This window comes from Ixodes scapularis, unplaced genomic scaffold (assembly GCF_016920785.2).
Source record: "Ixodes scapularis isolate PalLabHiFi unplaced genomic scaffold, ASM1692078v2 PGA_scaffold5__190_contigs__length_132052651, whole genome shotgun sequence".
NCBI lineage: Eukaryota > Metazoa > Arthropoda > Arachnida > Ixodida > Ixodidae > Ixodes > Ixodes scapularis.
This window is the reverse complement of record NW_024609880.1, coordinates 61,988,949-62,013,567: the sequence shown is the minus strand read 5'-3', so window position 1 is coordinate 62,013,567 and position 24,619 is coordinate 61,988,949. Positions and strand designations below refer to the sequence as shown.

At 44.7% G+C, this 24,619-nt stretch overlaps 1 protein-coding gene across 1 annotated transcript in view; it reads left to right on the top strand.

The window, feature by feature from the left end:
• LOC8025016 (receptor-type tyrosine-protein phosphatase N2) overlaps window positions 1-24,619 on the top strand; it is a 542,301-nt gene that overhangs the window by 135,527 nt on the left and 382,155 nt on the right. The window contains exons 12-13 of the mRNA XM_042294236.1: window positions 4,546-4,625; window positions 15,183-15,250. Of these exons, the coding sequence (XP_042150170.1) occupies window positions 4,546-4,625; window positions 15,183-15,250 (148 nt within the window). The remainder of the gene's footprint in view (window positions 1-4,545; window positions 4,626-15,182; window positions 15,251-24,619) is intronic.

Sequence of the window (24,619 nt, the reverse complement as noted above, 5' to 3'; positions counted from 1 at the left end):
TGTTCGACACGACCTTCTCTCCTCTTAGGCCTTTCGACAAATTTGAAAGCAAATACTTTTAACTTTATTTTCGTGGCCTCAATATTTCACAAATTTTACGATGTGTGGGTTTCGGGAACATCTTGCGGGCACAATATTTTGCGATTTGGAGGGGTACGCTTAGTATTCCCTACCATTGGGTAATTTATTTGCGTGATCTATTTTTCGCGATATTTCTGTAATCCCGAAATTCGCGAAAAATAAGTCCTCGCGAAAGTTAAGTCATTTACAGTGTACTTGGTACAACTTGTTGTACCAAGAAACGGTGGCTACCAGCAACGTTGGAGAGGTAGCCAGCCTGGCTGAACTGCTTCAGCGTATTGGCGGCTCCAGCGAAATCGACGGCACCAAGAGGCTTGATCAGAAAGCTGTGGCAGCAGGTTCACTCTTACACCTTCCGGAGCAGATCAGACATTCACAGCGCCTGGTGGTCAAACCACGAAGCCGTGAAAGTAGGTCCAAAAACACGTGATAAAAATCGCTAATAGCTTTGTATATTTCGTGCCATTATGTTTTCGCCCCTGACGTTTTATAACGTTTTCTCGGTTGGTTCAAACAACAGGTCACTTGGGAAGGAGAACAATGGGACACGTGCAAGAAGACAGCATCCGGATTTCAGAATAGCTCATACGCCACGCCCGAATAAAGTATCCTGCGGAAGAGCCATGTGCGTGTGCCCGTAGCAACGCTACTAAAACACTCAGTTGGGAAAGTCACCCTTAAAACCCGAACCGCTCGCGTCCACCGAGACCAAACTGGATACGATAACACCGGCCGCCATTTAGCGGGGAGTCGAAACATGCCAATTGCTTCGTATAACTACTGCGAGATCGCACAGCGAAATGGCGCCACCAGCCTTTGCGCGGCTCAACGCGAACCGATACTTGCAAACGTGCAGTACCCGGATTGGCCGCTGCGGGAGAACTGCCGGCTTTGTGATCGCATCCAGTTTGGTTCTCGAGTGCCGATCGGAGCCGCTCTTTTAAAGCTGGCTCCAATGGCAGCTTCTCAAATGAGGTGTTCTAGTAACGTTGGTTCGTAGCTATGATTGCTCTTTTTACTGAGCGATCTGTCACAATGAATCCTCGTGCACGCGCGCATATCCTTAGTTAATTCATTTTGAGCGTAGGGAGCGCGCTCAAGACAATAGACCCTTTTTGAAATGAAGTCTGGCCACTTCGGTAGCTATCATCACCTAAACTGTACATGCTAATGGCGGCCTTTTGATGGATGGAGAAGGAAGAATCTGAAGACAGAACCGATGCGGTGCCTGAGCATCCACACGTTAGTTCGCTGTATTGTTGGTCAATGTCTCCGTGATGAGACGGATAAGTTTTTATGAGCGACGAATTTAAGGGTGTCATGTAAGTCCTTGGAAAGCTCTGCTTCAGAACGCCCCAGACAGCTCATGATATTCAAATGTTAATTTTATCAAGAGGTTTACGCAACTACAAGCGATCGTACAGAGGGATAACATTTTGACACCATTGAAACTGAAACAAATGGAGAAATAAATGTTCAGCGGAAAACACCACATTTTTCATGCGTCTAGAGTTGATGAATAGGTACCAGATTTTATCAGCCATTAGCGTACAATAATTTGGACTGATATTGCAGCCACTAGATGGCACTGAATTTGCGAAAGGGTTATTGCAAGCATGGGGCTGTACTGGTGCCCCATAGGTGCAAGCACTTGTAGGGTATGCGTGAACGTAGCTTTGGCGAGCTTGCGATTGCGCGGGCTTGCACGCACGAGCAGAGACATGGCGGCGGCCAGTCGCCTGGCTCGCAATCGTCTATTGACGCGTCTTTTTTTTTTTTTTTTTTTTGACAGCTGTATTTTTGCAGCACAACTGTAAATCTCAACCTGTAGGGGAGGGTATCCTTTACGCAGCTTGCACAGTGCCGCACAGCAATAAAAAGGTATCTGCAAAGGCGCTATGCGGGCACTACCGAATACTGGCCTCTGCGACTGTATACCAGTTAATGGTGGCCGCTGCCCCATTGGAGCGGCGCACGGGGCCACTTTAACCGCTCATTCACACTGGAGGCGGATCCGCGTTCGCAAAGCGGTTGCGAACGCGGTTATATAGACGCTTTACACACGCGCCAAATTACAGCCGCCATTGCTGACCTTCTCTCGTCTTACCGAGATGCCGAGCAACCGAAACGGTAGTTGACGATCGTCTACAAAGGCCGATGCTTTAGAAAAGGACACAGTGGAATCTAATATGGCAATAACCTGGCCTACTATGGTAATGATGAAGGGAAATAAACGGAATAAGAGGAAACAAAAATTGAAGGTCAGTTGTGGCGGCGTCCATGCACAGCTGCTGCAAAGCGTCTATAAAGATCCAGTACAATTGCACGCGCACTCGATGACATCAAGTGCGCGTGCAATCGTACTGGATCTTTATACAACCACATTCGCAACCGCTTTGCAAACGCGGATCCGCCTCCAGTGCGAATGACCGCTAAGGGCGTGCGCAATGTTTGGAATCGGCGCCGCTAGATAGCGCGGCATTGCTTAAAGAATCTATTGAAAGGGTCCCTAGAGTAAAGGAAGATACGGTTGAGTTCGGGAGGGAACAAGAGCAGAAAGGCACGTATGCAGGATAAACAAATGCACGAGGTGTGCAAGGAGCAGACGAACTGGAACGCCGTACAGCGTCTCTTACCTAAACGTCGACTGTAGCGAATATTACTCGGCCGAGCTCCTGTTTCACAGAGAAACTGGGCTCCGCGAGTGCTGGTTTAACTAGCTTTAACTCGATTACCTCTGATAACTATCCCCTCGCGCTTATATATATATATTTTTTTTTCTTCTGTACTTCGAATGGAGCAGTTTTAGTAGGTGCTTGCGGTGTACAAGCGTTCGATGAGCCGAGGAGCGCTACAAGTCAAGGAGCTCGTACTCGTAATCTTCGCTGAAGTTAGCATGAATAGTTAAGCTGGGACGGAGCGGGTAACGAGTGAAGAATCGGCAGCCTAACAAGAAATTAAGCACCGTATAGAAAAAGTACCCTTCGTGATGTCACAAGCGAAAAAAAACCCAGAAAAATAGCCAGCGACCTTTATCTTCGAAGTTTTATAATCTGTGTAATGCATCATAGGGAATTGGTGTCACTTGACGTTTATTTTCCCGTTAAATTTAGCAGAGAAACTGAATGGTTGTATGGGTCACGTGACGTGAATTTCCGCCTCTAAATTTAGCGGGGAAACTGGATTGATGTCTAGGTCAGAAGATCTGAATTTTGTAGCTAAATTTAGCGGGGAAACTGAGTTGAAGTATAGGTCACGTGCTGTCAATTTCCTCATGTGACGCCCTTTCCTCGCCAAATTTAGTGGGGAGACTTAATTGGTGAAGATCAAGAATGAACGAAAATAAAGGAAGGAAAGGAAGGAATCTATTTTGATACGTTATTGTGGGCTTCGTACCTTCAAGAAGGTACCTTCAGGAAGTCCTGATGGCGCAGGTGCCGGAAGCCCTTTCACTGAAGCCCTATGTGTATTAAGTACGGCTAATATTAGCTTCGTCTCCCGTTTTATCGGGCTCACGGGAGGTAGAACTCTTTGCAAGTCCTCGCACCCGATTTGCAGACCGACCTTTCCAAAACTTCTCTTCCCGAACGGAAAGTGTGACCGATGTGACTGTCGTTCAAGGAACGCACACGAATTTGACGTCATTTTTCCTAGAAATGACACGTTTCGTAATAACCACGATGAAGAATTGGGGTTCGACGTGGGATTACGAGTACTAAAGCGCAATATACAAAGGGGGGCAGACACAACGCTTTTTGGTCGTGTTTTTTTTTTTTTATCTTGTTCTGGCAACGGTTTAGTTTCACTATAGTCCCTGACAGCTGAAGTAAAGCAGTGTGTGGCTAGTTTTGAAAATCTCATCATCACTCATTAACCAATGAGAGTGTTGCATCGACTGATAAGAATGCCGCAGACGAATCACAAAGTAAGAAGCGTGAGCGTCGTAAGACACAACCCTGCGTTTCTTAAGTTGGTAGCGAGTATTGTTGTGTCAAGCGACATAAAAAGGGCTGTTCTTTTGGCTACCCGAGTAATGTTCAACCATTGTTCCCAAGCGTGTTATTTTGTCGCTGGTTCGTATACAGTTGAGACAGGTTTCTAGCATGGCGCAGCTTGTATAGATTATCGAACAGTGGTTGTTCTTTATCTTCATTGTGGGGCGAGACCACATACCTCTTAACCAACAGGCCTGTTTTAACGGTTTAACGAATGAACGTACAAATAATAAAGACGGGTAAAAGGAATGCAAAGAACGGGCGCTACAGTCAGCCCTCATCTTGTGTGCTGTTTTGACTTGTTGTTTTAGTGCTTTTGTGCGCTATTTTTCTAACGTCAGTCATGAAAAAACTCGCCCACATTGCCACTTTGATGGGTCCCCCCCCCCCCCCCCCCCCTGTTTACACCTAAATTCTAGAGTGCAGCCGGTATCGGTAATGCGGCAATCATTTTTACTTGTTTGCGCAGCGTGGATGGAAGCCGAGTCATCTTCAAAGTGAACCCGAATTCGCAGAACTTCAACGCCTCGACCGTCGCCGCCAAAGCAGGTAAGTAAAAACTGCGCTCTCGCTGGAGAGGCCCCTCACGAACCGGCGAGGTTTAGAAATGATATTTTTTTTGATTAAATAAGATAATTTCATACAGTTTAGACACTACTATCGATCTACGGATGTTTTCTTGCCGACTGTCCCAGATAGTATTCCACTGTTGTTTTTTGTTTCTACTTGAGCAACATTAGAAACGTTATTTCACCAGAAAGACCTCTATATAGGCGATACTAAACACTTAAACCCCCAGGGTGTGGTGGAAAGAAGTCAAAACAATAAGCAGCAGAAAAAAAGGGAATGAGGCGGACAACGTTTCAAGGTCGGCTAAAGTTTTACTTAGTTTCAGCTCCTCGATGGGGAAATTAGAAAAGAGATATACCTAAGGCATAAACGAAATTGAACTTGCGGCTGGATTTGAAACGTCCCACCTCCCCTCCTCCCCCCCCCCCCCCCCAACCCCAATCATTCCCCACCCTTTTTGTTTGTCTCTCTTACTGTTTTGACTTTTGTTATCATGCGCCTTCTAGTTTTATAGTATCGTGATATAGAAGCGGCAACGAATACCCGAAAAATCTACGACTGTCCCATTTCGTCGTATGATAACCCATATACATGTTTCGAGAGACAGAAAGCAAACGTACACAGCAAATCCGTCTCTTTCGTCTGTGCCACTTCACCCACGATTGGCCCCGCGGCAGTCTGTCCTCGTGCGTCCACCACCGTTTAGTGCATTCCTCTCATGTCGAAATAGGACGAAAATGTACAAAAACAAAGTCTCGCTTCAAACACGCAGACGGACCCCCACCTCACCAAACCTCAAACCTGAAGCCTCCGCAGAAGAAGGGCGGCCGCCAGAGTGTCAACAAAGCGCGCGTTCCTGTCTTCTACTTCGAGAGCCTTTAAAAGGTTCGCCGCGGCATCGCTCGCTCGTCGTCGACGCTTTTGCGGGGAGGGGGGAGGCGGGGAGTTAAACTCACCCCACAGCCCCCACCCGTCGGTGATGCCACTGAGGCTCCCGGTGTGGCTTGGTGGAACGCCGTCGCCACCGTCGCTTCTCCCTCGAGCGGATATCGTGCCGGCGATGGATCCGCAAATACGTTCAGACGCGCGGCGGACGGGGCGTAGCGACGATGGCGCTACACATCCCATCTCCAAACAAACGCGCGTGATCCTTTCCCCACGCTCCTACCACCGAGATACTTACGTCGTGTGGGCGCTTTTTCCGGAGAATGAAGAATCCGGGGAAAACTCACGAAGTGCGTGTATCTTTGTATGTGTTTGTATAAGGGGGGTTGGTGAAGGCGCTAACTCTTTATTGTTTGTTTGGTTCTCCAAAACGGTTATCCGCGTGTGTCGGAAGGGTTTGATGAAAAGTAAACAAGGAGAACGAGTTTATTTCGCGGTGAACACAATGTCTAAAAAAAAAAAAAAACGTCTATAGCTCTCTTTCGCGCTCTTTTTTATTTATTTTATTCTTGATTATGAAGAAGAAAGAAGAAACGGGAAGAGGAAAGGGTTCGGGTTTTTCCAGGAACCGACGACACTGTTCTACTCGTTCAGAAAAAGGTTCGCCTCGAAGCATGCGAAGATCTTGCCAATGACAGCTCGAGGCAACCGCGCGCGTGGACACCACCGCCGATTGGCGACTCCAGCGAAATTGACGGCACCCTAGCGGCTCGAACAGAAAGCTGTAGCGGCAGGTTCGCTCTCCAGCCTTCTGGAGCGAATCAGACATTCGCAGCACCCTGACGGTCAAAACACAAAACAGCCAAAAAAAAAACAAAAAAAGAACACGGGTTTAAATTTGTTTTTATTGATTACTGTAGGTCTCGTTAGCTCTACCGAGCGATATTAAAAGTCCCGAAGTTCACCACGCCCTGCGATTCTTAAGCTGTCGGGAACTGTACAGTAATTGAACCCCGTGCACTGGCATTTTGGGCGCCCTTCCAGCGAGATCGAGTGGGGAGATTAGATTGAGGACGGGTGCAGTTGCGTCGGCGTTCCGCTGCACTTCGCGTACACTCGATCCGTCTAAAGATGCTCGGCGTCGGGCCCAGTCGCCAAGTTGGCGCCACCCGAGCGGGATGACGTCACGGGGAGAGAGAGAAAAACATTGGCAGTCTTTGGATAGTCTATCTATAAGATGCATTGGCTTGATCTGGTTGAATTGTCACGATGGCGTGGTAAACTCATCTCCGCCTTATTATTCGTCGGATATAATTTATCGCCTTTATTTTAATGGCGAAATAAAAAGAAAGACGTAAGAATAGTCGAGATGTGGTCGAATAGAGGAGAGGCAGAATTATAAGATTTCATAACCTCATATTAATCATAAATGGTCAGTCCATGGAAATTCGTGAATCTCATGCGTGATATTTTTTTTTTTAAATATTGTTTGCAGATTTGGGAGGGAGCGGTAACTAATAAGTTAAAGTTTTAGTAGATCGTGTTTTGAGACCGCGCTATTTGTAGCGCGGTCTCGCGCCGCCACTTCGATGCATGCTCTGAAGCGCACGCGCGTAGCGGTGGCGTGCCTTTGAAGTCGATCTACTAAACACTTTTAATAAAACAGTAACAACAAATAATTTGTAATAATATCTCCAATGTCAGACGTCTTTGCGATTTTGAGTCCTCCGCCAGTGGAATAGACTCGCTGAGCACCGAAGTTTCACAATGTCCAGGTTTGAGAGGTATGCGCTGGGCATGCATCCCTCATTGCCCGATTGACTGCCTAAGTACGCATCCGTCTACGGCATGGGTGCACAACTAAAAATTTAGGCGGGCCAAAATTGGTTTATTGAAAACTGTGCGGGCCGCACCTAGTGCGACGTGTTGCACATTTTGGCTGCGGTCAGGCTTCCGATATCATGCGTCATCTCACTCGTGGCCGTCGTCAGCACATCTCGCAATGTCATGATCGTCATGGAAGATCGAGAAGGGTTCTTGTTGAGAGTCATCAGTGAAATGGTTTGCTCACAGACATACGTGCTACCGATATGTGACGACGATTTCTAGGCATGGTCCACCAAATTTCCGTTCTTGTTCCCGTCCAGGTTTTTGTAAAACTCATGCAGCTGAAATTCGAGATGAATAGTCTTCAGCGCCGGTGGACACTGGAGGTCGATAAGCTCCAGTTTCATCGTTGGCTCACAGTCCTCCAATCCGACGATGTGACCCTTAACAATCCCAACAAAAAGGGAGAGAGTTGATAGCGTCCCTGGTGAAAGAGGGAAGGTATCTGTTGAGAGAGAGAGCAACAAGTTTTCGCGTTCCGTGTACAGACATGTTGAGAAAGATCCGCACCATGGACAAGGACAGCTGCACATGCTGTTTTATTGTTCTCAGCGGGATTAGTGAAGAGGGAAAATTTTAATTGAGAAATCGTAGTTACTTCGCCGAAGACAGAGAAGTAGGTCAGAGGGTTTCACTGCAGTGAAACTCTCTGACCTACTTCTCTGTCTCGCTTGGCAAGCAGCATGCTGCTTGCCAAGCGGAGTGGGCGCTCAATGGATAGAATGGTATAGTAAGCGAATCTCTGTACTGAGCCAGGCCGCAGGCCCCATGCGGCCCGCGGGCCGTATGTTGTGCACCCCTGGTCTACGGGAACCGAAATTCCGTCAAAATTCACTTGGAACCTTCGAGCTTTGAATCAACTAAAGCCGGATTCCAGTCGCCGCTTTGGCCCGCTCCGGAATCCGATTTTTGTGGAGCGCCCGTCTGGCACTCACTGGTCGTTTGGAATCAACCCGGAGGTCCTTCGCTTGTCGTTTTGGAGCCGCGCCGACTCCGGATCTCGCTTCGGAGTTCCCAGATCTTGATCTGCCGATTTTCACAGAGCCGAGTGGAAGCCTATCTCATGGGGCACGTGACTTCCTGCATCACCGAGCATGAAGGAAACGGCGGGTGACCGACGGCGGATCGGAGGCATGCAGGCGCTTTCCGGAAATGACGAGGGCCCCGCGTCATGGGGAATACCGGGGAAACGATCTCACTCCCGTAGGCTTGTCGACTTCAACCGGTGGAGTCGGAGACACGGTGGCTTCGCCCGGATCGCATGCTACGTAGCAGATCTAGGCTAGTGATTCACAACTACCAGTGAATTCGCCTTAAGTTGTCATGGTGGTCCAAAGTACATTACACTATAAAATCTAGGTCTTTTGTTAAAATTTGTTATGCGTACGATTGAGTACGATTTTATATACATACACTACAGCAATATCTAGGAAACGTTTCTTATGTTGATTTGCATGCCCCTTTTTATTTAGTGTTATCAATTATTAAAGGGAATAACCGTACCGCGTTTTCTCTGCGAACCTGATAATTGTGCAAGCGAATTATATATATATATATATATATATATATATTGTGATTCGCTGCACTTGCATTTTGCATGCATCGTAGTTGCTAATTGCGAATTATAGGGTACCCAGAATTTAATCTGCCTCCTCCCTTCCTCGTTGTTTTTCTATATTTATCTGCGTTATTATTTGTAAAGATAAATAAAACGATTTAGGAAAGCTTAGACCACTTATGACGGATAAAAAACCATGCCATCGTGTCTTTTCCTGAGACTCGGCAGGTATAAGAAGATGAATCGCGTCTAATGCGTTAAAGGACACGTTTGCAGGAGTCCTTTAGATCTGGAATGCGCATTAGCATAGCCTTAATGGCCAATATAGCATTCTTACTTTTTTCTCCGACACTGTTCGTGCTTTTTGTGAAAAGTGGGAGATTTTCGTTTTACAAAATCCAGTCCTCGTCTACTCATTGGAGCGGATTAACGTCTTCTTATTTTTCTAGTTCAATTTATTATAATATCTGTTTCCTTCTCTTGGACATACATTTCGATGTCATTCATCTGGAATGTACTACTCAACAACTAAAGACATATACAAAAAACGTTTCGTGCATTGATAGCGAGATTGCGAGGGATTTGCTAGTATCCTTTCCGAAGTGGTTGAACAAACGTCTCAGACGGAAAGAGCCATGTTGCTAGATATTAACACTCGAGCACACCCACAAATAAATAATTGAACAAATTATCGAGATCTATATATTTGTTCTATAGGTGCGACGGCGTAAATTACGCCGATCAAAACACAACCTGATCGGCCCTAGAACACTTACCGTATCCTCCGGCTATGCATTAGGTAGAACAAAAGACAGATAATTGAGAACAACAGAAATGTTTAACGATAGTTCGAACTGCAATTGCCACCAAAATAATCGGCAGTTTTAAACGTACTTTTTTTTTTCAAGCTTTAAAACTTCCAATTTATATTCTGCAGACGCTGGCCATATATCTTTTTTTTAAACATAATATTACATTACAAACAAACAATAAAAGGGCCTCTGATCCTTTATAACGAAGTCCTCCTTTGCTCGATCTGCAGGCACATAAACATAAGCAGTCAACCGAAATGGAAATAAAATTAACTATTCTTTAAAGAAGCAGCCACGCGCCCCACACATTATACAATTAACACGTGGTGTTCGTAGCAGGCAAGATGACGGGAGTATCTGCGGAGACACACTTCAAGCGTCTTTGAAGCATATGTTTTCTTCATAAGTATGTGTACTTCGAACATGTCTGCCGACTGTCTTTTGTGCCATGTATTATCAGTGAGACTGCGACTTAAAGAAGGAGGTTCTAGAAGTGCGCACTTCAACCGCTCTCACCGGGGAAGAAGATACACAGCTTAAAGCTTCAGCGGTCGCGTGCCGAGCAAGATGCTATCCGATGCAGGACGCGTTCGACGACTTTCTAGCGTTTCTTTTACAGCTGAGCTATTAAAAGCTAGTTTCCCCAGGATCGTGTCCCCCGCAAAGAAATGAAGACACCGAACTCTGGGCACCTGGCGCCATCTATCAGCGACGGCGGTAAGCCACGTATCTGGTTGGCGCCGTCGCTCATAGGTGGCGGCACCATTTCCACTCTGGCTTGCCAACTTGCGGCTAACCATTACTTTCCATTGCACAGCCCCGCCGGTCTTCCTTCTTCACCAGAGTGAAAAGTCTATAAGTTTACACCATCCTTTTTTTTTCTTTTTTTTTCAGTCGGCGAGTTATTTTTTATGCATATGTTTCGCTCATGATGGGAAAAGACCCTTCCGAACGTGACGAAGAGCTTACCAGGGGGTGCCGTGTGTATGCGAGCGTGTTTTCGGACCGGGAGAGAACTGATTTGGTGAAAACCCGTTCACGCTCAGATGCGCCTCCACGTCTTCCCTGAGGCCACCTTGCGTAAGCACGCACGGATGCACGAGTTTTTTTTGTTGGTCAGCTGACGCGAGCATCGAAAAGTGTGTGGGACGGCAGCCGGTTCGTTCTATATGCTCCAAATGGATGGTTCCAGCGCTATAGATTGACACGATGCTCCTGCGAGGCTTGGGAATGTGATTATTACCTTCCGTGACCTACAAAAGACAAAACAAAACAAAAACCGTTTGCTTTTATACGACACATACACTATAGAACGATTCGAAAGACCGATGCGATGAAAAATTTGAAAATGAAATGGTTTTATCGCGGAATTTTACAATTTTGAGAGGTTCAACACAACCTCCTCTTGTCGTACGCATAAAACACGCAACATAATTTCGGTGCTGTACGCCCCCTCTATTTATTGTTTAAATTTCTCCTCTGCACAACGTACTGCGGCGAGGGACGCCGCTGCGTTTCCTCCGTTCCCTCAAACCACGATAACGCTTTCGGGCTCTGCGACGGACTTCAAAATTAAGATATAATTATTTTGTTCCTCTGTCGCTGTAGAGTCTGATGCTTCATTGACTCGAAGCTTTCCATTCACAGGTCACACGTTCTGAAATACTCGCGCACAAGAGAGAACATATACGTACATTAGAATTACGGAAGTTATTACATTTTAGCGACAGCACACCCAAATCGTATAACACCCACAAAAGCGAGCAACATTTGGAAGTAAGAAATACAGCCTCCAATAGGAACATATGTGGCGCCGTTTCGCTATCTTCGCTTTCCTAAAGTGCACAGAACATATTATCACTAGCGTTGGGCTTATAGCACGCCCTGCAGAAAAGCGGCGTTCAATATTTATTTAAAACAGTTAAGCTGCTACGTTCGTAACTTCCTTATTGGAAGTTTTGGATTTCCTACAACTTCTAGGTATCAACATATGTTAATTCTATTTCCGCTCCTTTAAAAAAAGACACACCTCTGCAAAAAATTCTGTCAAGTGCGTCGAATATGACACGTATGTCATAAAACAGTATTAAAAGAAATATATCGCAAACTTTACGTCGGGAGGCATATTCTTAGCTACGAGTGATTTTGATATTTCAGCACGTCGATTCGAAGTAGATGCATGTTTTGGAATTGCTCCTAAAACGTTTTTAACGTTCAAAAAGTATTCTTTAAGTGCCTGGATTGTACGCATTTTCAAGAAATTGAACACCCCCCCCCCCCCCCCCCCCCCTCACTTTCTCCCCAAAGTATTTTTTCGGGTAATATATAATACGCCATAAGACTCATTTTCAATGAGAAGCAATTCGGAAACATCCCTCTATTTAAACACGTTAACATTAAAAAAAAAATAAAAAAAAGCACGTTAAGGTGCGCAAAATAAGCCTCGCAGCTAAATATTCGCGGAACATTTTTTAGTAGAGGAATGTTTATATTGCGACATATATGTTCTCTTTCCAGGCCGTTCAAAATATTTTTTTTTCATTGGGTGTATTTTAAAAACAAAAACATCGAAAGATGTTTATAAATCTCTGTAATGCGAAATTACAGCGCAGCTCTTGAGGTATTTTGATTTTACGATATACCGTACAAAAGAATTTGAGGAAGAAATATCTATATGATACAGATACAGACTTCGTACTCCTACGTACATAATGTATATATATATATATATATATATATATATATATATATATATATATATATATATATATATATATATATATATACATATATATTATTTCTTATGGCATTATTTATGAAACGAGGGGAGGGTACGGAGGTTTCTCCTCCTCCTCTCCCCCTCCTGTTCCTCCTCCTCCATACGCTCCCCTTTTCCCAGTTTCCCTTCTAAATTTAACTGGAAAACTGACACCACGTGACCTCAACACCCATTCAGTTTCCTCGCTAAAGTCAGCTGGGAAAAGGACGTAACCTTACTTCGTGTCACGTCACCTATGAACAAAGTCAGTTTCTCCGCTAGATTTAGGGGAAAAATTTACGCACGTGACCTCTACACCAATTCAATTCTCCCGCTAAATTTAGGGGGAAACAATTGGTATGGAGGTTATGTGACGTCAGTTTTACCGCTAGCTTTAGCGGGAAAACTAAATGCGCAGTGTTGCATTATGGTGCGTCACAGACCTTCACACCAATTCAGTTTCATCGCTAAATTAAGTGGGGAAATGAATTGGGGTATAGGTGTGGGACGTCCCATAATGCAACGCGAGCGGTTACGCCGACGCCGCGAAACACGGAACCGAGCGCCTCAGAGCTGTGCTCTAAAAAGATGTCCGTGAATTTAGTCATTCTGGAATCGCTCGTCGCTACACGGTACTCCCACAGATATGCAACTGTAAGCAAAAATGGGACGTGAAAGCAGTCATAACTAGCACGTATAACCAAAGTAAACGGAGGCCCGGAAAGAAGCAGATAACTACCATGTTCCAGAGGGACCGGACTAAAGCTTCGTACTCCGGAGCCCTTAATATAGACGAACACAAAATCCGCGTTATTAGAGCTGCGTTGCTCCATGGCTAATGAGCTGATAGATTAATCTGATCCCGAAGACCAAGCTGCTTAAGTGGGAGCGGGAAACTAGGTCGAATGTAGAAAGCGGAGGTTTTAGTATCTTCTATTTTTAGTTATGTCCCGGCGTTGGACTCCCCGAAAGTTAATGGGTCTTTTTCGTGTAAAGACGACTCAAAGCGGCAAGTGCTCCAACTGCATAGGCGTTCGGTAGAGGAGTTGTGCCAGCACTCCTCTCCTTCGCGATTCATCCGAGTTGTGGAGGAGCCAGGAAAGGTGGCGCAACCCACCATCCGGACGCCAACTGCAGTGCGAGTTTTCGCCGCTGCATGAGGAGGGGCTGTGCGCGCGCAGAAGGCTTTTTCAAAAAGTTCCATGGCTGCAGACAAACGAGTAGTCGTTGTGTTCGGGGCGTTTCGTGAACCTCAACGGCACCGGTTTATCTTCGGTGACAAACCGTGTTTAACCAAGTGTGCCAAGCGTCGGGAAACCTCCTTTCTGATTGGACTACGCTGTCGGAGTGCCTTCACTCAAGAATTCACAGCGAAACGTTCCTTCCTCGACAGCCCTCGGCAAAACAATATCTGAGTAATGTACAAAACTGCGCAGAATGAAATTAGCAATCTGATTAAAGGAGACTTTATATTCCCGAGACCTAATATTTCTGATCTGTTCACCGACGCTTAAAAGTTTGGGCTATGGTCCGAAGGATTCCAGAAGCAAACAGCGTTGCTGAGTAACTCTAGTTACGATTGCCACAATCGCCAAAAACACCTTTATCCTCTCTTCCTGTGTTAATTGGCCTGTCTTTTTGTTTCCTTTCCCCATTCCTCAATCTACGCGTGTGCATTTTTTCTTAATAATCTTTTTCTCACGAAGGTGGGTATTATGAGCAAGAACATCCTTTCCATTTTTCATCTCACTATCGTTCCCCCTTCTTCTATTCCCCTCCCCAAAAATAGTGACACAAACTTTTGCGTGGAAAGAAGATACTACGTAAGGCGACACACACACACACACACACACACACACACACACACACACACACACACACACACACACACACACACACACACACGCACGCGCGCGCGCGCACACACGCACACACGCACACACACACACACACACACACACACACACACACACATACACACACACACACACACACCTTGGGTAAACAAATATAAGTGAAGCGACATCGTGCAATAGGCAGAATCCACTCTACCGGTACTTTGAAGGGTATAGAACTTAGATTGACAGACATTTGCTTTATTCCTGTAGTACTACAAAGGACTCCCTATCTTATTTCAGATTTATATAAGTTTTGGAGGTCCTCTGCCTGTGTGATGTGACGTGATAAGGATTTTGTACTTTTTAACGAAGACAAAGCTTACATATTTTGAAGACAACAATAGGAACTGTGAAACTTTAATGCAACACTTCCCAGGGTGCCTGAAGTTGCAATTGGAGCAGCAATGTGTAAAAAAAATTTGATAATCCTAATAATTTCTGCGCCGTTTTCACGACGAGTGGTTACTTTCTCTATGGTACTCTAAACTCGAGTCAAATAGTACTATCCTGATATTGCCTATTGTCACCGTTCTAACATAAACGATTTTGCAAAAGAACTTTGCTTCAAGTTCAGCAAGAGTAAGAACGGGTGCCGCAGTAAATCTTCGGTTCCGTTTTTGTGTTTTTACGAGTAACAAGTGACATCCTTTTTTTTTTGCTTTTGTTTTCAGTGATAGTTTTCAGGCGTCATGAAATTGTATCGTTCATTTACAAAAGTTCGCTTTTTGTTTGTTTCAGAGAGCCTGACTGATGTGTTACGACAAAAAGCCAACCTGACCATCGTGGCTGCGGGAGTCGCCGGCGAGGTGAGTCTGCATCATCTCTGCTCTCTCCCCGGCATGTAGACACTTCCAGGCCGCCCACCAACAGGACTCACCTCTTCTCCGCATACCTTCCGAAGATGTCTGACTGTCTGCATCTACGCTGTCAATACCGGTCTCAAAAGCGAGGCTACAATGACAATAGACGAAACTCGACGCACATTCGGCCATCTTTATAACGACGACTTGCACCGACGTCACATAAGCGGTCGTTGGGGTGATCTTGCCGTTGAGCACGTATACCATCTGCGGTGCGCATTTCGAACCACCCAGCTTGTTTTTTTTTTAACAAAAACAGGTTAAGGATGACCACCAGCATGGTGCAACGCCGACAAGTGCAAGCCATGCCCAGGATTAGAAATGAAAAATTAAACCCAGTTTTTCGGGACGCAACGATAAACTATGCATTGTAGAAAGCTGAACCTTCATGAGAATGTCACGCTAGAGAGACGACAATAAAATGCGAACGTTTGAGCGTATGACGTTATCTGCATCAAAAGATACAAAAGAAAAACAAAGTTATCTATGAGCTCATGTTTCCTTGCGACATAAAAACCGCCAGTAACAACAATATGAGCCGACGTCCACCTAAGTCTAATTTGCATCGTACCGATATTTCAGATTGAGGGCACCGGTAGCATTTATTTCGGTTAAAATCTTGCCAGTTAGAAGGACAATATTGTTTTCTTTCTAGTTGAAAAATTTTCAGCACTAACATAATATAAATTTTAAAAAATCAACGACGTATTTAAGAAGAAAGAAAAAAAACACAATTTAATTTTTCAATTTGATGAATGTTAGGCTTAGGCTAACATTGGCGCAAGGAGTATTCTTGTTATTGTATTGCATCTTTTGACCCAGGCAATGTCGCGCGCTCAAACTTTCGCATTCTATGACCACGACTAGCGTCACATTCCCATAGAGCTTCTTCAGCTTTCTGCGAGACGTGCTTTATTTATGCAGGCAGAAGAACAAGGTTTCGTTTTTTCGATCACACGCTGGGGGGGGCATAACGTTTTCATCATGGGGATAATAATTCATTATTAATTCCCTTTTATTACCCATTCTGGTTGGTACCCGAATGGGTAATAAATGGCGTGTGTTTGCTTACAAAAAAACAAACAAAAACGTATGACCTCGCAAATCTAGGGGTATGGCGCATGCAATAACAACGTGATTGAATAGGAGAAAAGCACGGGGTACATCATCCAAAGCATATTACAATAACTTTACTTAAAACCCTGAACAATGTCTCGTTCTTATGAGTCTGGGAATGCACGGAATGAAATACTGCCTTCTTTTTTTCAAACCAAAGGAAGAATTCGACGATGGCGTTGGTCCACTTAATAGGAAAATGAAATATTACACGACAGGCACCACGGTGCCGCTCCGGCTCTACAGGGGTGTTGGTCATTTACAACCTTGCAGTAAGCTTCATTGTCAAATGCGATAAAAAATATATATTCCAAGTTATGCATCTTACACACTATTATATGGGTTGTCAAAAAAAAATCATGTAAAAGTACTAAAACTCACCCGTGCGAGAACTTTTGTTTCTCATAAATGTTTTAGCATCTTTACTGGAGGACGCAACACACTTTATACTTCGAATCTGGTACGATGTTCAGAAAACGACAATTATTCATGGTTTAGCTTTCAGACTATTCTAAGACAAGTAGTCCTCAACACAATTTGTATTTCCTATTTTTAATAAAAGCATGGTAATGGTTACTTTCAAAAATGTGATTGCCGACTGGTGTATCGCATCGAATCTTGTCTTTTAGCAAAACGTTGTTTTCCAAGGACAGGAGGTACCGATCTATCATTTACGTCGAGAAAATGTACCTATGTGTGCTCACTAATTGTGCCTAAAATAAGAAAAAGTGTGTAAACGTCTAAAAAAATATCCCTTCGCTGCAAAAGGAACGCACTGAATTAAAAACAAATATATTAATAACATCGAGGTTAGGATAGGGTTTATATTTGAGGCGTTGCATTACGTGAATCCCACTGGTCGCTATAAAAGTGTACATAAATCTTCTAATAATTTAGACTCCCCCAGAGCCGGACATTCCTAGCAAACGGGAAGTATAGCAAAAAAAAAAAAAAAATAGCCTGAATGGCGACCTAAATCTAGGTGTTGTCCGGAACCATGGGCTCTGCGTGATAATAATACATTATTGAGTTTAAGTCAATAGGAATATTAAGTGCCATTATGTGTCTATAAGTTAACTAAGCTTTTTGAGGTAACTTGTGCAAGGAAGATAACATTACTTAATTTTTTTATATTAAGCACTGCAGAAAGTGAGCTACAAATTATACCAGGATATGGCAAAACACTGAACACCATCAAAAATATTACTACCCCCCGAAAGATGGAAATATAGTGGCAAACACTTGGTAAACACGGTTGAATTTTTTTTCTTCGGGATATGAGCTGAAACATAATCAGAAAGCACAATCCCAAAACAAACTGGCTAAAATGTGGATTCCACATCCTAATCCATATTGGAGTCCCCCCCATCGGTTTTTTGACCTAATTATAGCATAGCTCTTCTACTGCTGGCGTACGTTCTGAGGAAGTCCAGCTAGGAACTAGAATGAACTGGGAAACTCAGCTACGGCTCCAGCTTCGTTTGACATTGAACTGGACCACACTGTCTGCTAGAAGCCTCCCTTTGTCCGGACAGCCTACCACGCAATCCCCATCCCCGTGCGTCGCTAAGCTTAGCCGCAAGGACACGTGACACGCTTCCCGCATAGGGATTCGCTAAGTAGATTCGTAGCATCACTCGTGGTCCGTTTTGGGAACGGGGTCGACATACCATCCCCGAAACAGGTTCAGTTGGCAAGGGCAGTGAGGTCGTCGCGGTTCGGGAAGCATTGTAGGAGATTACCGGCGCGATAAAGGTAAATAATTACCGAGCCACTCCGTGCATGGCGAGGCCATGGGAACAAACGAAAGGCAGTCCGGGACTTGGGGCGGAGAGGGCGGCCGAACGGGAAGAAAGGAAGCGGGGCTAGGGATGGGCGCTGCTCTGGCTCCTTCCCGCCGGGTATTAATCGATGAGGAAGGCACCGAGGAAGGAGGCCCTGGCGTGCTGCTACTTTACCGACGTTCAGACTTGCAGGTTCATTGCGCTGCCGGTGTCTGGATTTCTTTTTTTTTTTATTGTTTTTTTTTATGCGTTGCAACTTACTTCCTCATTAGGTTGGTCGCTTTGTTTCGGAATGAGTCTACGCTCGTTTGCAGCTCAAGAACCGCACTGAGCATGTTTAAGCTCCGTTGTGGAGCGTCACTACTTTTTTAATGTGGTGAATTAAGATGTTTATTGGTGGTGTATTCCCAGCTGAGGTATTTGTTATGGTGTCGATACGGATACGTTTGAGTTCGCGAAAAGCGTCTTGTCCTTTGACAATCGGTTTGTGTGGGAACTACTTATCCTAAAGTTTGGAGTATTCGCAAAACAGAGTGTTTAGTTCACCTAAGGTTGCGCGTTCTCAAAATATGCTTATTTCATCCCGATCTTGGGTCACGACAATAAACAACAATGAGCTTTCTGACAACAGGAGTGCCGCAGGTTTACAAGCATGATTTTATGAGTTATGTTGGGCCCGCTTTGGACAGGGCAGTGTTCCGAGCAATTTTAGGATTGCTGGCGAGTTGCTGTCTATATGCTGCAGCGCTGCAACACGGATTTGGAACACGGGTTTGGTTCCGGATTCAAAAAGGCAAGTGGCGCAAAGAACTTGTAGAGGGCATTTGAAGAGGTCGAATGATACTTAAATCCGCGGGTTCAACTGCCTTCTGATTTGCTATGGATCGTTTCTGCGGCGAAAGGGTTCATGAAGCGTTGTTAGTATTCTGAACGTCACACAAGTTAGAAAACCCCGTCATTAACGCGTAACTTGGTGTCTAAAGGATGCAAAAAAAAAAAAAAAAAAAAAGAGAACGGAATTTTTTATGATGATGATTATGACAAAACGAAGCAGCTCTATACCTGTTTTCACCTAAAGAACCGAAGTAAAACAAGTCCGGCTCCTCGCGGAACATTACTAATTTCCCCCTTTATGTCGATAATGAAGACATATGGAGGTGAATTTTAGATTAGATATATGTTATCTTATCAAGACGTACAGAATCCAAACGCCAAAAGCATCGCTTTTTCCTGCGACAACCGAATCTCGTAAGGACTATCTCGCGCCACGTAGGAACAATGCGCAAAACATCCTTTTTTGTTGAAGTGAAAACAGGTATGGATTCAACGGTTGCTGCGTGCGAACGCGGAACATCCGCGTTTCTGGAGTTTCGACATCAAGGGACACGCATCTAGGACAGTAAGTGGCGAACCTAAACGGGCCGTTGCTGAAAGAGGGGAAAAACAATTCTGTTTTTCTGCGCTTATCAGCGGCAATGGGATAAAAGCATATTCTAATAACGTCAAAGGTGACCTTACCGGTTTTGAAATGTTAATTTAACCGGAAATATTCATTGCAGACACCTCTGGAGAAGGGCAATCGTCATCTTTGCAAAACAGCTTATAGTGAGTGCGGGTCCATGTAAAATAAAAGGAGGCAACGGTGGTCTTTTTAGTTATCGTATTTAATAAAATACGAAATTGACACACTCCTTAATCGTGAGGAACTGAAAACAAAATACGTAAAGAGCCGCATTTCTCAGGGTACGGCGTGCGCTAGAGCTGAGATAAAAACAAATGTAACGCATCTCCGCTCCGGGTCATCTCAATATTACAACCCCGTATTCAAAACCAATTCCAAGTAACAAATTAAAAAAAAAGAAAAATATAAACACCCTTAATCTAAAAAGGAAAAAAAAACAAGAGCAAGACGGACGTTGGTAATACTCCTTCCAACCCCAAACCTCCTTTCCCCACCGTATAAAAACGTGCTATACCTTCGCGGCGACCGTGTCTCCCGAGAAAACGGGCCGTCTCATGGCAGATAAAGTAAAAATATATATATATATAAAGGGATCCAAAGGAAATGGTAGGTGAAAGCAGTCCGACTGCTTGGTCGCCGTATCGGTGCACCCCGTTCACCCCTAAGCTGACAGCGCAGTGGAAGCCACCTGGTCTTTCAACAAGCCATACGTCGATTTTTCCTCACGTGATCAAACTCTCCTGCCATAACTCGCTCCAAGAGCGGAGTCAGGTAACGAAAGTGAAGCGGTTGATTGGTCCGGCAAATATGTAGCTTCCACTGCAGTGTCAGCCTGGGGGTGAACGCAGCGTAGCCCCGTCGTCGCCTGGCGACGACGACAGTCTTTGGCCCCGTCTCCTCTGTCCGCCGTCGTCTTCGCCGTCGCAAATCGGAACCCTGGGGTCGTAACCGGAGTCGGACTCGACGCTCCCGGTGCTTCCTTCCCCGCAGCGGCGCGCGGGCCGCGTCTACTGGGAATTGAGATTGATTCGGCAGCACGCAATGCTCTCTATTGGAGAACGCGCGACCGTCCGAAGAATTGCCTTGTCCGCCATCCCGAATCTCCAGCAGTGACTCCCCACCCTTGTCAGCGGGCGGTTACAGTGGATGCCGCGCCGCTAACAGTACTGTGCGCGTCGGATGGAGGTGTATATGCTTGCGTCGACGTCGTTGGGTTTGAGTATGTACATCCCGCGGCACTGCTAGCGCGAACAAGCCATCGTCGGCTTTATCTGCTTTTCACTTGGTATTGAAGACCTGTCATCAAAACGACTATAGTGGTGGAAAGGGGCGCTGAGCTATGTGGTAAACTTTAACGTCCGCCTGTAAAACGCGAAAACGTGCCAAAGTCGTGTTCGCACTTACACTGTTTTATGCTTTATGTGGGATTCAGCCCTTGCTTGCTCGTGGTCGGTCGTGCCGCCATGGGAGAGAGTGCCTGCAACGGGGCTCAAGCTGATGGTTTGACGTCATAGCGCGCGCGACCAATGGGTTGGCAATTCGCGGGTTGGGAAAGGAGGGATAGGTTAAGAGGAGCGCCAACACTCCCTCACCCCTCCCCTCCTCCACGTAGGATCTGGGATGCGCAGTGGGGTTTCGAACTGCGCATTAGTAAAGCAATCTAGGGGGCGCTGAAGAATTTCGAATAGCAGCGCGATAAGATCCTCACCAAGGACTATCCAACCTTCAATGCATTTAGCGAAATGCCCAAGCCAGCCAATTTTAACCAATGATTTGGTGCGCGGTGAATTTTGGAGGGACGTCAAGTTGCCCGATGTTTATTGTAGGTTCATTGGAATAGAATATACTCTGTTTGATTTTAGCACTTGGACTTTTGTATGTTTTACATTCGAACCGATGGATCGAACCGGGCTTCATGCGCTGGCGAGTGGGTGTGGCGACCCAATTCATAGTTGTGACGCAGCTGGGCACCACGTGGTACAAAACTCGCGCTGCAGACTTCGACATCCTGAGTGCGTCTGAACCTTCGCGCTGGAGAACCTACCCGCGTTAAGTGTTGTTCTGTCTGTTTTGTCAGCTAATGTGAGTGAACCTTTCGGAATAACGAATTCAATGGGAAATGTTTGCAACAGATTTCTTCAGTTCAAATCTCCCTTCAGTGTCTTGCCATATGGATGAATGATCTTCCCATGTGTTTTGGGGCAATCACTCGATCGTACCGAATTTGACCAATATCATCTTAGCAGTTTCCCAGCACCGCCCATATAACCCATTCATTGTAAATACAAGACGCCCATTTGAAGGTCTAATAACTTCCTGCTGACTATGCATTTATAGAACAAGCCTTCTTTCATGCACCAAAGGTCTCGATGCACTGCTTGTTTGCGACTGGAACTCTAATAAAAGTATAAAAGTCCATACGCTACTGAAAGGTTCTAAATCTTGCTTAGGTCTGCTAAATCCTTTTAGACGAAACTTCAAACGTCTGGCTGCCTTAAAAAAGCAAGCTTTTGTTTTCCAGATGCTTTTCTCTAAAATTGGTTACCAACTGGTCGCTGTCAGTATCGATGACTACATTACGCTGTCGATAATGACTCTGTCATTATCGACATAGTCATGTAGTCATTTGTAGGTTGTTAATTAAGAGAGGAAATATAAAATGTTTTACCAATTCCAAGGATGTCGCTTTTAATGGTAAATACATTTCTGAGCTTGCCAGTAATGAAACACAATAACCAGGCTTTTTTGCGACAAGGTTTTTTAATCATATCTTAGAGCATATATATCAAACGGTAATCACATACAGGGTGTTTCACGGAAGGTGAACAAATTCGATATTGCGAAAACTACGCGTCGCAACAAACAAAGGCTTGTGTCGTTTTGGTCCTGGGCCAGGGGCCCAGGACCAGACTAACTTCTGCTGCGCTGTCATCGCGCGACGCGGCAGAGGCTGGTTGCACTATCTCTCCACGGGGCGCGGTGCCGCCGAGGCTGAGATGCGCTCCGATAGCAAGCCGAAACTTCAAAAACCCGTCGGATTTGTGCGGTTTCTCAGAAAGCCGTAAAATGCTGCGCATGCCTTCTATCGTTCTGCGATTTGTTTATTTAGTGTTTTTCGATGATGCTGAGCATTTTTCCAGTTTAAACCATGCCCTTAAACACAATATTAAAAAAGTTAATTACGCAAAAATAATTAACAAGTTAATTATCCTGGACCTTAATTATTTTTGTAAATGGGCCCCTGGCCCAGGACCAAAGCGCCACAAGCCTTTTTTTGTTGCGATGAGTAGTTTTCGGAGGAGCGACTTGGCCTGCGTTCTCTGAAACACCCTGATATATAAAAAAGATCGATAGACTGAATATATATATATATATATATATATATATATATATATATATATATATATATATATATATATATATATATATATATATATATATATATGTGTGTGCTTTTATGCATTGTGCATAAAAACATATCGTATATTGCTATTCGCTATATTCGCTATATTGTAAGGTGTACAGATAAATACGAACATGGTGGTAGTTGTTTAATAGGGATGGTAATAGATAACGGAAACATTTTATTTGCGGAGTTTAGTTGAGTTGTAGGAACTACCCAGCTCTCTTTGTGTCTGGTAGAGTAACTACAGGTATTTATTTGTAGTTGGGACAGCTTACGTATATTACTTAGATTTTTAGGTGTTTATGATTTATCGCGGGCACTGAAACGATATCTGTATAGGTTGTGTGCTCTTACAACGCAAGAACGACGAAAGAAAATTTAACTTGGTGTTCCATAAGGAGCGTAATAGATGTGCCCAACATATTTCTTTTGTAAGAAATTAATAGGCTGTAGGTTTGAACATGTAGTTGTCCCCCACACTAGTTGACAATAGTTTAAGTGTGAGTAAAACCGTGAATTATAAAGAAGCAACTTAACTTGTGTGGAAAGGAAAGTTCTAATGCGTCCAGTTATGCCAGTAATTTGAGCTATTTTTGTCAGGAGGTAGTTCACATGAACGTCCCACAGTATGTCGGCGGGAAATATGACACCGAGACACCTGAAATAATCGATCTCTTTGATACGACGTGAATTAAGGAATATTTCTGGATGTGTGGGAACGGGCTTGTTTTTGGATCCGAATAGAACCGCCTTTGTTTTTCTTTCATTTACCTGCATAGAATGAGCTGCCGACCAGTTCTCGAGTGTTTTCATTGTGTCATTACACCGACTTATAAGTTATTGATTATCATGGCCAGAGAAAAATATGCTCGTATCATCCGCACATATTATAAATTTGGCAGTAGGGCTAATATTTACGATATCGTTAAGATAAACGTTGAGCAGCAGTGGCCGTAATATGCTACCCTGTGGCACACCACAAAGCACTTGTTGCACCTTTGAGCGCATAGTGTTTATCTGGACGACAAGCTTTCGATTAGATAAATAAGATTTTAGAAGCAATGATACACGTCCCGATTACGGTAGTAGTTAAGATTTTTATGCAAAATGTCATGATTTAGAAGTCAAAAACATTTGAAAAATCAACAAATACACCAAGAACGGCGGCTTTGTTTTCATATAGTGTAAGTATATATTATTTTTGTTCAAGGAATGCTGGTTCACTCGATTTGTTTTTACCAAAGCCGAATTAGTGTGGCGTCAGCAAGTTATACTTGTTGACGCCACATCATATATCTGCTGCTAGAGAGAAAGAGAGAACGAGACAAGGAAATTACTTTATTTTGGGCCATATAAACTCCCTAGAGGTGCTCCTCCGCTAAGCGGATCAGAGCCAGCTGATCGACAAGAGCCGCCGAGGCTAGCCATACACCCCAGTGTAGAGGACGTAGGGAGGAGGGCAGGGGAAGGATCGGATGGCTGTGGGGCAAGCGGACAGGAGATGCTCAACGTTCGCGTGTAAGCAGGTGCAGTGCGGTGAGCAAGTC